At 37.4% G+C, this 12,965-nt stretch overlaps 1 protein-coding gene across 1 annotated transcript; it reads left to right on the plus strand.

Annotated features, from left to right (window-relative positions):
* Positions 1-1,979: 1,979 nt before the first annotated feature.
* LOC109219850 (probable RNA-dependent RNA polymerase 5) lies at positions 1,980-12,255 on the plus strand. Its single transcript, XM_019384318.1, has 19 exons — positions 1,980-2,594; positions 4,094-4,310; positions 4,392-4,527; positions 4,776-4,850; positions 5,009-5,162; positions 6,080-6,281; positions 6,371-6,458; positions 6,648-6,788; positions 7,077-7,151; positions 7,284-7,355; positions 7,514-7,620; positions 7,756-7,904; positions 8,327-8,552; positions 9,336-9,561; positions 9,799-9,941; positions 10,789-10,960; positions 11,078-11,216; positions 11,298-11,461; positions 11,931-12,255. Exons 1-19 carry the CDS (start codon positions 2,165-2,167, stop codon positions 12,204-12,206), a joined length of 3,192 nt encoding a protein of 1,063 aa, XP_019239863.1. The 5' UTR covers positions 1,980-2,164; the 3' UTR covers positions 12,207-12,255.
* Positions 12,256-12,965: the final 710 nt, after the last annotated feature.

The following is a 12,965-nucleotide window of genomic DNA, read 5'->3' on the forward strand; positions in this document are numbered from 1 at the left end:
TGATTCCAAGCCTCTGGGAACCCAGTAGAGCACGCCACTAAATGTTCAGTCCTAATGTAGAAGAAGTGCTCAAAAGGGCGAGGGTCGACCTCGTCATCCAGTTTTGCAGTCAGGCCCCTCGACCCACGAGGGCACGCTTGAATCATGGTACCGCGAACTCTCTGGGGAGCGTAGAGACTAAGCACATGCTGCAGCGTGACCTCCCTACCGGCCAGTTCTGCGTATTTGATAAACATTGCTAGCAATTTATAAAGAGAAGGAGCAAGCTGGCCCGGGCACACCCCGTAATAACGACAGAAATCAACCACCAGCATTGGGAGCGGGAGCTTAAACCCCAACTTGAAGGGATAGGCGTAAAAAACGCAGTATCCCCTGCGGTCGGTGTGGACCCTCTCCTCGCTTCTAGCAAGAACGACGTCAGCATAGCTGGGGATGACCCCCTATTTCCGTAGTTGGGCCATCCCAATCTCCCCCATTAATGGGGCTTCATCCACCTGATCCTCCCCGCCATCGGCGGTGAAATCAGTCATCGGACCTCCGGGCAGAGATACTATCTCGTCAACCGATGGAGCTTCATCAGTCTCCACCAGTTCTGCACCGCCCATTGCCGGAGATGGCCCTTCAGTCACCGGAAAGTTAACCGGAAGATCCGTCGGAAGAACGCTTTGGGAAGAACTGCCTGCCATTGTTGAGTCAATAACGAGAATGAAACAAAGTTTGAGGGACAAAGACGGAAGTTATATCAATCGAAGAACAAAGATGAAGGTGAATTAGCAGGAAGAAAAGCTTCTTCAGAATCTCTCTCTGGCAAACAATGAGAATATAAAAAATGTATGGGGCAGCCTTATTTATAAGCAACACAAGTGGCTTTCGCAAGCCCCAATAGCCTTCATTAACTACATGACCAACCGCAAACCGATTCGGTTCTACAGAAACACGCGTCGTCATGACAGGCTCCGTGAAGCGGCTCTTCAGTCGCCAACCGACGTCTCACCTGCGAAACGGTTGCAATGACCCATGAACGCCGAGAGGATGTTCCGTGCGCCTTCAGAACGATGGACGTCGCCAAACACGTATCCAGCGTACCCCTACTCCCTTCGGCTGTACAACATATGACCCGTCCACCATGGTCGACGGTTACGCTCCCAAACAAACGTAAGGATCAGAGCACTACAAAGCTCGACCTCACTCGAATTAAGTTAAAGGGTCAAGCGCCCTCGCCAAGGAGGAGAGTTCGACCTCGATCGAACGACGACTTGATAGCACAATAACAAAACACTAACACTCTACAAGGCTAAGGGCTATCGCCAAAGAGAATTCGGCCTCGACCGAAGCGACGATCGACTTCCCTATCCGAGTTTCTCAAACTACAGTCGATGAAATCCACTCATCGAGCTCGGCCAAGGCATGACCTCAATAAGCGGAGGGATTAACTGTATGGGTCAGAATCCGACCCCACGATAATTAACGAAGTTAATCCCGTCTTAAGCTAATTCATGATTAATTAGTGGCACGACCACTCAGAATTAACGATATTCAACCCTCATCTGATTCGATCAACAAGGCCACGACCCATCCGCCACCATGAAGGCGAAATCCCAACGTGGTCACGACCACTTATTGCCAGCTCACGAAGCTCACAGCTATAAATACCGAGGGAGGAAACCCTAGAAAAAGGGGCTTCTTCTCGGTCACTATCCGGGAGAAAGAGAGAAAAACACAGTTATACCCATATTGTGAGAGAGAAAAACATCTTTGTAAGGCTCTGAACCTCTTCATGGAGAGGCAGGCCAAATCAACATTATCAATAAAGAATCTTAATGTTTCTCCTCCTAACTCTGAGTACTTATTTTCGTTTCCTTCATTTGGTCCAATGAATTATTACGATTTGCTATAATTTTCCCGTGATTTATTTATATTATTTTATACTCATAAGGTATGCGACAACTTTTGAGCAAACAATTTGCTTTCTTGTAAATCAAAGTCAGCACACTGCAAATTCGTACACTGTAAAGTCACTTTGAAGTTGATGAAAAAAAAAAGAAGAAAAAGTCACTTTGAATTTCCAACATCAAACCAAATTCCATAAATCCTCAAAAAAACTCATTTAAACCCTCAATTTCTTTGTCCAAATCTCAGTTTTCGTCCAAAAGGGAACTAAAAAATGGGAGATTTTTACTCATACAACAATGAAGTAGAAGTCGAAGAAGAAGCGATTAAACTTCCACCTTCAGTAGAACAAATGTTAAACCAAATCTGCAAAAATCAAAGACAAAATTCACCAGATGAAACAGTACGAAGACTTCTTTTATCAATCGGAGAAGAAGGTTCACTTGATATTTTGAGTAAAATCTCAGTTTATCAAATTAAAAAAACACTCAGTGGATTTATTGTATTTATAGCCAAAAAATATTATCAGTCCGAAACTAAACAGTTTTATCAGCAGCAGCAAACTCCAGTTTCATCTGCTGAAAGTTTTTTCCAGTCTCCGCAAATTCAAAGGATTTCTCTTTCTTCTCCAAATTCGTCTTCTTCTTCAGTAAATTTTTCTCCTAGAAATGGGCCACTTTTTCAGGCTACTGTTCATAATAATGGTAAGTTCCCTTTCTTTTTTTCCCCCTAAATGTGTAGTATTATTTTTTAAGTTACACTTTTTTCAAGTGATATAATTGTTACTAAACTTAGTTATTACTACTAATTACTGTAATTAAGTGATAATTTCTTATGATTGTTGCATGTAAGTTTTTTTTGTTTTGTTCTATTAGCTTCTCACTTACGCTTATTTTTTAAGTTGTTACTTAATTTTTTTTTAATGGAGGACTGCATGCAGTTATTTTTTAGGTTACTTTTGTGTTGGGAACAACAACAAACTGATTTTTTTTCATGTTTTATTATGTTATTTTGATATGATTTGCGGAGAAAAGTATTTTTTTTGCCCAAAATGTTGAAAAATTTGTCAAGTTTTTGTCTGTTGTAGCCTTGTAGGTAACTTATCTTGGGGTGGGTGGGGGGGGGGGTGGGTGTAAAATAATGGAGATGAACGAGTGACTCTACTTTTTTTGTCCAAGTTTGCATTCGAGGGCATTAGTTGCTCGGGTTTTTAAAATATTTTTTTTTTGAAAAATATTGATAATAATGACTTTTAGTTAATTTTGGAAAATAATATAATCCCAGACACTGTCTTTTTCAACAGAAGTAAAACAAAAAATTAATCTTTTTCTTTTACAATAAACCCAAGAAACTTTTGTTGTTATCACTTTGACCTCCAACTTAATTCTTTTACGCCTTTCAACTTAATTCTTTTGCTGATATTCTTTTATACCATTTTATTATTAAATTTTTCACAATTATTTTTCAGTTTATTCAGTTATCTAAATGTAAGGTTACCTTGGGGTGCGGCCCTTTTTTTATCTAAATGTAAAGTTGGTCTTACGGTTTTCATATTTACTTGATCAATTTATTCTAATTGTTGTACTGGTACTAATGAATTTTTAATATCTTTTTTTTAAAGTATGTATTGATGGAACATGAATTTTATACCTATGTTCACATGATAGAGGGGATTCTAGCTTACCATTTGGTTTAGGTGTCTGAAGTTTGAACTGGACTCCTTTCCCTAGTCCCTACTAGTCCACTGCTAGTATGTTGCTCGGACTCTCCGAAATGCCGTTGGGTGCGTGTCGGTTCCTTCAAATGTAGTGTATTTTTGGAGGATCCAAATTGGAGGATCCGACACGTGTGCAGCGGCATTGTGGAGAGTCCGTGCAAATACTACAATATTTTAGTATGTGTTGCATGGATGCTCCGAGGGTCTTTTTTGAGCCGAGGGTCTTACGGAAACAGCCTCTCTACCCCCAAGTTAGGGGCAAGGTTTGCGTACACTTTACCCTCCCTAGACCCCACAATGTGAGATTACACTGGGTATGTTGTTGTTTTTGCTGTTGTTGCATGGATGCTCCCTCCACTTTTCAAACTCTAAAATCCTCCATGTAGCAAACTGTCTGGACATCTTGAGTTATACTTGATGACAATCTCGTACACATTTTCTATTCGTTGCGTTCAAGAGCTGTAATTTTTCATTGGCTATCTGCAGACATAGTCGGTGATGGATCTGATTCTCCAACATCTGCTCCCCAAATGCTATCACCTCCAACGAGTCCCGAAAGAGCAAACTTTCAAAGAGATAGTTATGATCCTATGCCATCTGAATATAGAAACAGGGCTGGCATACAAGGAATAAGCGAACAGTTGCTGGCACTCAGTAATCTTGAGTTCAGGAAATTATTTTTGATTCTACACTACATTGGAAGGTAATCTTAGCATTTATTCAATATTTAATTTGTGATTTTTATACTACTACAATTTGGTATTTTGGTCGATATCGATTGCAGGAGGAAGTTGGAGGATGTCATTATGCTTCATGATGTCGGTGAAATTTTGGATATGACATGTCAACCTATGGCTCATTTTGAGTCATATATTTGGACTAAATATGGTCATCTTTGTGAAAACGTTAAACGGGTGCAGGTGATGTTGCAATTCAAATACCGCTCTTGTATAAGTGAATCTATTTTTTTTTCCGAGTCCGGATTTAAGGTCTTGGTCCCAATCCACTGATGTTGTTCTTCCGCATTTAAAAACTTTTACATGAGCGTTTATGTTTCTATCTTTTGATGTATTTTTATCATTAGTATTTACTGATGAGAGACTTGCATAATAATCTCCAAGCTCTAGAATTGGTAATCCAATAATTGCGTTATATATGTGTTTTCCAGTATCTTGATTGGGATTCCGGAAGGAGTCATTTCTATCATTGCCATGTTTATTCGGATGGAAGCTATGCTTTTAAGGTCAGTTTTTCTCGCGGTTATTACTCCTTCTGCATTTGAAGTGTTTTTAAATGCAAAAGGAAAGAGGGCAGTATTTGTTAACTTTGGACAGTGCATCTCACATTCCGCTAAGCTATTATATCCATCTTTTGACCTTTTATTTCCCTTCCTGGCGTCAGGGTCCTTACCTGAAAGCAGAAAGAACCCATCTACAACAGTCATTAGGAGATGAAAATATATTGGTTGTCAGGTTTATGGAAGAAGCCCCAAGGTGTCCACAAGAGATTGTTAAGAATGGAATTCTTGTTGGTTTGAGGCGCTATCGCTTTTTTGGTAATTACCTTATCTATATGCCGCCTAATCTATCTTGCTTTTTGAAAAATGAGAAGAATTTCAAACTTCCCTTTGTTAGATGTTTTCCCGAGGAAATTTGTCTCTTTGATGCTAATTTTGTGCTTTCTAAAATTAAAGATTCTCTAATTACACTTATTCATACCTTAACATATAAGTAATAAGGTAGAAAATAGATTGAATAACACTGAACCTACTGATAACTAAGTCTTAATTCAAGCTGGTTGGAATCGCCTAGGCGGATTGTTTGTTTCAGTCAACTTGTGTTCTAAGCTAAATTTGCTTAATTTTATGAGTATGTAGGTCTTTTGAGACAATTTCTCTACATGTGATTTTAGGTCTATCTCATCGTCTTTATCATCTTTAATTATCGTATTGTCACTTCTTCTATAAACCGGTGTATATGAAGGTCTACCTAAGACATGCCCCAAACAATCTTACTTGACCTCTTCTTGTTTTATATTTTGTGTGATACTTGCACCGTAGTCATATATAATCTCGTCTTTTCTTGAATATCGTAGATCCATCTTAACACGTGTTTCTACAACATATATATGTTTGGTTCTAACTTCTAAAGCCCAACGTTTGCTCCCATCTAACATCGGTGGTCTTCAAACATGAAAGTGTTGTACTGAAAGAGCAATTTTTTTGCTTATTTATCTACAATCACTTGTAATTAAAAGAAATCCTCGTCTTAGAACCTTTGCATTGGCCTATGTCAATGTGGATCTTCTGTTTTCACAAGTAGCTTTTTTAATGAAGCTTCTCATATTCCCAATAAATGGAAGTGTCATTCTCACTAGTATGCTCAAAATCGGGGTGGGAAATCCCTGAGAGATTATTGTTTTCAAGTGTTTATGATGCCAATGAGGTTTTGTGTCATTGTGGTACTTCTGCAGTTTATAAGGATGATGGGAAGAAGAAAAATTCAATGGACAAAGAGGAAAAGATCGATACAGTCAAATGCTACTTTGTTCGAATGGAATCTCTTAATCCTTATGAAAATTTAACTTACATTTTGCACGACAAGATAGTCCACAAAGCAAGGTGTCGTTTCATGCATGTACATATGGTCTCTAGCATGGCTAAATACATGGCCAGGTTTGCTATTTCCCCGACTGTTATAACTTTTCAATAATTAATGGATACTTGCTTTCATTCTGAGCTACATAGTTACTCTGATAATGCAGGTTCTCCCTAATTTTATCCACGACAGTAAAGCTTCAAGTTGATCTGAATTCAGTGAATATTGACAGAATTGAAGATATATATTGTCATGTATATTGCTTATCAAACATATAATATATGTGTATATATAATTATGTATACTTTCATTGCTATTTCGTTTTCTTTGTGCGCTTCGATGCCATCTCTTGTCAGTTATCCTGTTCTTCGACTATCTCAAGATAATACACTCATTTTATTATTTAAATATCGCCTTCTATTTTTGGAAATAAATAATTTCAGGACAAGAATGGACGTACTCTCTATGACGAAGATGGAAAACCCCTTATACACACAGATGGGACAGGATATATTTCGGAAGATTTGGCAAGAAAGTGTCCACAAGATTTTTTCAATGTGAAGTATAAGAATGCCAAGTTAGAGGTAATCTGATTAAACCTAGTTCACTAAGCATTTTCTTTTGTAGCAGAAACTTGGAAGGATGTGTTCGGATTGCAGACTTTGATTTCCTTTTTAATTCATTTGAAATTATGTTATTTCCTTAATGTTCTTTAATTTTAGGCAATGCACACGAAACGGTCTCTTGCTCGGTTTGCTTCATGCTTGTATTGATTTAAATATCTGACAAATTCATCGTTCCGTTTCTTTGCAACAATTTCCTTTTGTCTCTCTTGAACAACTTTCTATTAAATTTTGAATTAACTATTTCAGAGATATCCCAATGGTGTTGAACCTGGGGAGAATTCATCCAAGGTGGGAGAGGCAGAATTTCAGAGTGGGGAACTGGTAAATGTTTTTGATGTTTTATCAATTGATTTGGATTCCAAACTGCTGCAAATTAGCAATCTGTTATCACTAAACAAGCTCCCCTTGTTTCTTATCTGTTCAGTTTTCATGTCTCTCTCTCTCTCTTTCTAGCCTTTGTTAATGCAGTGCCGTCTATTCTACAATGGTCTTGCTGTAAAGGGAACCCTTCTAGTCAATAGAAAGGTAAGCTCTTCCTCAAGGCACCGTTGATCAAAACCATAGTCTGTTCCATTTTAATGGGCTTATTGCATGGCAATATTATAGCAGACTTTACTCTATCATGTATTTAGTTTGCCAAATCAACTTCTTAATAGATGCAATGTTCTGTTCTTAAATATTAGCTGCCACGGCGCACAATTCAGATTAGGCCTTCAATGATCAAGGTTGAGGCTGACCCAAAATTGTCAAGAGCTCGAATGTTTAACTCGCTGGAAATAGTTACACCTAGGTATTTTGTGCTTTTTAGTCAATTCAATTAGTAGAAAGATAAAGTTTCACCGTAGGAATCTTCGTCGGAACATGAAATTTAAAATGCTACTTTCATGACTGTGTGCAACTAACACCATTTATGTTCTTCTTTCAGTTTTAAACCTCGGAATACTTATCTATCAAGAACTCTTATTGCTCTGTTGACCTATGGAGGTGTTCCTGCAGAGTATTTCTTTGATATACTGAATATCACTTTGGAGGAGACACAAAGGTTATACTCAGATGAGGTGACAGCACTAAAAGGTAATTCTTGGTTCAGAAAAAAATTACAATAAAACTAAGTCTCTTTGCAATTGTTTATGGTTTATAACCTACCACGTATAAGGAGAAATGTGGACCTTCAGATACTATTACCCGACAACTTTAAACTTATGCGTAGTCTTGCTTAAATTTCAGCATGCGGTAACATTTTGGTTCTCAAACTTTCAAATGATGTCTTGAAAACATTACATGCTTATTTGCACAATTAACAAGCTGGTGCCTGTACTGGTTTTAAATAAACATTGTCTGAAGCCTTCTTTCCGATTTGATACAGAAGCTTTAATCGTAGTATTCCTTTACCTGCATTGATCTTAAAATGCATGACTCTGTTCTAAGTATCTGTTGATTGCTTTACCAAATCAGACCTTTACTTTTTTTGTTTTATTGGTTATATCTCCGTGCAGTTGCAGCGAACCATAGAGATCGTGATGATGCCTCTATTGCCACGGGTATGATAATGGCTGGAGTACCTCTCTGTGAACCGTATCTTAGGTGTTGCTTATCTTCCTTGGCAAAGGAAGAAAGAAATGGGCTAAAAGGAGGAAAACTTCCTATCTCTGATACTTTCTATTTAATGGGGACAGCTGATCCGACGGATACATTAAATCCTCATGAAGTCTGTGTTATTCTGTAAGTTTACTTTAAATGCATCATATATGACCCTTGTAATCCAATTCCTCGTCAAAAGTATACCGTGCACATACGGAAAGTAAAAGTATTTGTACGCACACAAACACATACCCTATGTCCCAATTTATGCGACATCATTCGGATTTCGAGAGTCAACTTTCTTAATTTTGACCGTGAATTCGGATATAGAATCTTTAAGTTTTTTGAAAATTTACATATTTAGAAACTACAAAAAAAGTATTATAAGCCAGAAAAATTAATCATTCAAAGTATTTAAAAGAGATGAAAAAATCACGGTCAAAGGGGAACTCGTTTGACTCTCGAAATCCTAAGGTTCCATATAAATTGGGAGGGAGTAGTTGAATCCCCTTGATATAATGGAAAGATTCTATTCTAGTGGTAAATGTGGCTAAAAAATTGCTTTATTTCAGGTTCGAGCCCTAGGCATGCATTTTTGCATTATTTTGACTCCCCTTATTAGAATTCCTGGCTTTGCCACTGGCTAGGTGCTTTTACCATGCACCACGGATTTGCACTTTAGTCAAAGATACACTGGGCTCTTTCTGTATCGTCGTCAACTTAGCCATTGATCGTCGGAACGTCTCATCAATCCATATTTTCTTATTAGTCTTGAGTAAAAGTTTAACTAACCTAATAATTATTTTGACCTAGTAATTTCAGCACATGTATGTTTGTAACTTGTGTCATCTTTGGATGCTATGCCTTTACTTTTAAAAAGTCAAACTGGAAACTTACAAAGTAAAACTCAACAATTTTATGCAGTGAACACGGGCAGATATCTGGAGAGGTACTAGTATACAGGAATCCCGGACTTCATTTTGGTGATATCCACAGACTACTTGCTGTCCCAGTGAAGAACCTCGGTGACGTAGTTGGAAATGCTAAATATGGAATATTTTTCTCGACCAAAGGTCCAAGATCTGCAGCCACTGAAATTGCTAATGGCGATTTTGATGGAGATAAATATTGGGTCTCTCAAAACCCCCAGGTAAACTTTTCATTACTGCTGGCTAATTGTTCTAATTTCTTTGCTTAATGATATAATTGAACTGTCTCAGATTGCGTCCTTCATTTCACTCTACATGTCCAATTAGAAATGATAATGAGAAAACAATAAATTTTAAAAACAAAATAGAACATATCGTGTTGTCGTTTCATTTCTTGAATGATTGAAAATCCTCGATGAATTCCTTCCAATTTGAGCATATTATGTTTTATTCTTCAGCTGTTGAAATATTACCGTGCAAGTAGACCGTGGAGCAGAATCCATTCAACACCAAAGACATTGCATAGGGAGCCTAAAGACTTCTCTGCCGAGGAAATGGAACATGAGCTCTTTCAGACATTCCTAGAAACTAGGATGCCAAAGTATGTATTATTGTATCACCTCAGTCTAGAATTCCCTTTTTTTTTTGCCCTCCAAAATTATAATATGTCTCTTTGATATTGTTAAAGACATAATTAAGTAAATAAAAGTGTGTTCTCTCTCATAGCTTAAGCTTTTAGATGAGATGGTCACACACTTCAATATGGTATTAGAGCAGGCAGAGGTCCTGGGTTCGAGTCTCACCGCCACTCAATATCAAAAATAATTTTCACGTGCTTGGCTCATAAAAAAGAAACAAAGCCCGCACGTGAAGGGGCATGTTGAAGACATAATTGAGTAAATAAAAGTGTGCTCTCTACCCTCAGGGGTTGGCCTGGTGGCAATAGACTTGAGCCTTGGGGTTTGCTCCCTTTCAAGGTCTCAAGTTCGAAACCCACTAGGTGCAAACAATTTCTGAGGGCCATCGGACTGGGTAAAACCTGAATTAACCGTGGTGCACTTGCGGGAAACTCCTTGCCGAGGGCCTGTGCACCCCCGGGATTAGTCGGGGCTCTTAGAGACTCGGACACCCGGTGCAAATCAAAAAAATAAAAAAAATAAAAGTGTGCTCTCTAATAGCTTAAGCTTTTAGATTAGATGGTCACACACTTCAACAAATATTATCTGAAACATGTCTTCTCGGCTCCATGAAGAGTGCAACATACAGTTTCAGTATGTCTGAATGGTAAAAGTTGCCCATACCCAAAAAGTCCCCGAGCTAATGATTCTAAACCTTTAAATCATTGGAATTTCCTCAAAATATGGTCCTTTTCAACATCAATGAAAAAACTTCCTAATTCCTATTGTGAAGATGTTTTAATTCTTATTTAAACAAAAATGCTCTTTCAGCTATAGTATGGCTGACGCTTCTTCTAGCTGGTTGGCGCTCATGGATAGACTTCTGATATTGAGGAAGAATAACACCACAGAGAATGAAGAGACAAAGACCATGAAAGAAAAGTTGTTTGAGTTGACTGATTTGTATTACGACGCTATAGACGCCCCCAAAAGTGGGAATAAGGTTGGTTGCTTTGACCTGATCTCTGTTTGATATCCTTATTAACCATCGTTTACTTAATCACCATACGCTATTTAAGTGAGTGTTTCCTGTTCCCTAAATCTTAATTTCTACCCACAGGTCTACATCCCGAAAAGGTTGAAAGTGGATAAGTTTCCACATTTCTTGGAAAAGAAAGAAGAGTATATCTCTACTTCAGTTCTAGGAGAAATTTATGACAGGGTTAAGTCATTTAAAGCTGAAGCAGCAGCTGCAGTAGGCAAGTGTTTGATCCAAGATATTCATTGATTTCAATTGTATTTTAGTTGTGGATGTGATATATCTTGCTCTATATGTCCAGAAATCAAGAAAATTCCTGCTTTTGAGGTCAAAATCCCTGAGACATGCTTGAGGTTATGGGAGGAAAGGTACAAAAAGTACAGATTTGAGATGATTCAAGCGTTGAACACCAGCAATGAATCAAAAAATGACTTAGCGGACGAGGTTGTTAAAAAATACAAACAGGTAAACCTTCTTCTATTAATCTTAAGAAATTAACTTCAACCATCATTATGAGAAGGGGAAAAAGGTGAAAAATACCTTCTACTATTTGAAATATCTCTTAATGTTACCTTCCGTTATACTTCGGTGGTCATTCATACCCTTGGCGTTATCATATTCTCACATTGTCCCTTGGCCCTAATGGATCTCCATCATGGATCCTAACTAAAGTATAATCGAGGCTAACTCAGTTCATGTTGGAGCTCCGTTAAAGGCAAGACTCCAAAGTATTAGGGTAGAATTAGATATTTCGTATAGTATAGTGGTAAATTTGCACCTTTTCCCTTGTAAGAAGCCACCATGAGTACCACGAAGGTTTCGGTGGGAGTTTTCAGTACAATAACTATGAGTTCAATTCTCACTGTCCCTATTTCTCCATTATCTCCTGTGATTCCCCAATATAATATCTTGAATTTTGCAATTTTTCATGTAGTTGCTATATGAAGCACCGGATATGGAGGAGAGTGCAAGGAGTACAACAGATATATTTAACGATGCACTTGCTATTTATCGCGTTACTTATGATTATGCAAAGGCTATCGGAGACGTAAAAAAATGTGGTTTTGCATGGAAAGTTGCAGGTTCAGCTCTTTGTAGACTTCATGCTGAGCTTCATGCAAAAGAACATAACCAAAAAGTCATGGCTGTGTCACCTTCTATATTGCACAAATTATTGAACTTGAGGAACAAAGAAGTTTCTAACAAGTAAAATATGTATTGACAATTTAGTGTATATATTGCTTTTTCTTGGGTTCTTATTTTTTCCTAAATGACTTTTTAAAAAAATCTGGTTATTTTAAAAAATGCAGTCAATGTTGGACCAAATCTTTAAGATGAAAATCATGATCTTGTCAAATCATGTGGAAGTGTACCTGAATCCATGAGAGACAATGAAATCCTAGGTCTTGCGATTATTAGTCTTTCACACCAAGACGAAGGGTATTAGAAAAGAAAACCTACGTCACATTAGCCCTATTTATATTGCACAAAACTTGTGTTTTTAATTTAGTCGAACAGTAAATTTTGAAATTACAGTATCTACATATAAAAATATGAGGTGTCATAGAGACATTTAATTATAAATCTTAGGAGATTACTTTTAATTTGGGAGAACCTTTTAATAAAAGCAAACAACATACACACAGTATATGCGCAAAGTACATAATTTCTAACAAAATCTCGTTGTTGGACTGCACATTATATACAACCTTGTAACTGTATATTACCTTATGAGCTCAAAATATTAGCAAATTTTCACAACTATGCAATGATAAACAAAACATTACATATTATAGCACAAAACTAATACTACTTACCATATGATGATCGAAAGAATCTTACGTTATGTAGCAACATTTATCGAAAAATAGACCCCCTCGCTTTAGCCTAATAAGAAGATGAATCATGAAAGTATAGAGAAGGAGATTAGATTACGTCAAATTTTTGTTTATGGGAGAGAGAAAAAGGA

Source organism: Nicotiana attenuata, unplaced genomic scaffold (assembly GCF_001879085.1).
Source record: "Nicotiana attenuata strain UT unplaced genomic scaffold, NIATTr2, whole genome shotgun sequence".
Classification (NCBI taxonomy): Eukaryota; Viridiplantae; Streptophyta; class Magnoliopsida; order Solanales; family Solanaceae; genus Nicotiana; species Nicotiana attenuata.

Coding starts and splice junctions, on each gene's coding strand:
- LOC109219850 (XM_019384318.1), top strand. CDS start 2,165: ATGGGAGATTTTTACTCATACAACAATGAAGTAGAAGTCGAAGAAGAA. Junction 6,282..6,370: donor ATGGCTAAATACATGGCCAG/GTTTGCTATTTC, acceptor CTGATAATGCAG/GTTCTCCCTAATTTTATCCA. Junction 10,961..11,077: donor CCCCCAAAAGTGGGAATAAG/GTTGGTTGCTTT, acceptor TTCTACCCACAG/GTCTACATCCCGAAAAGGTT.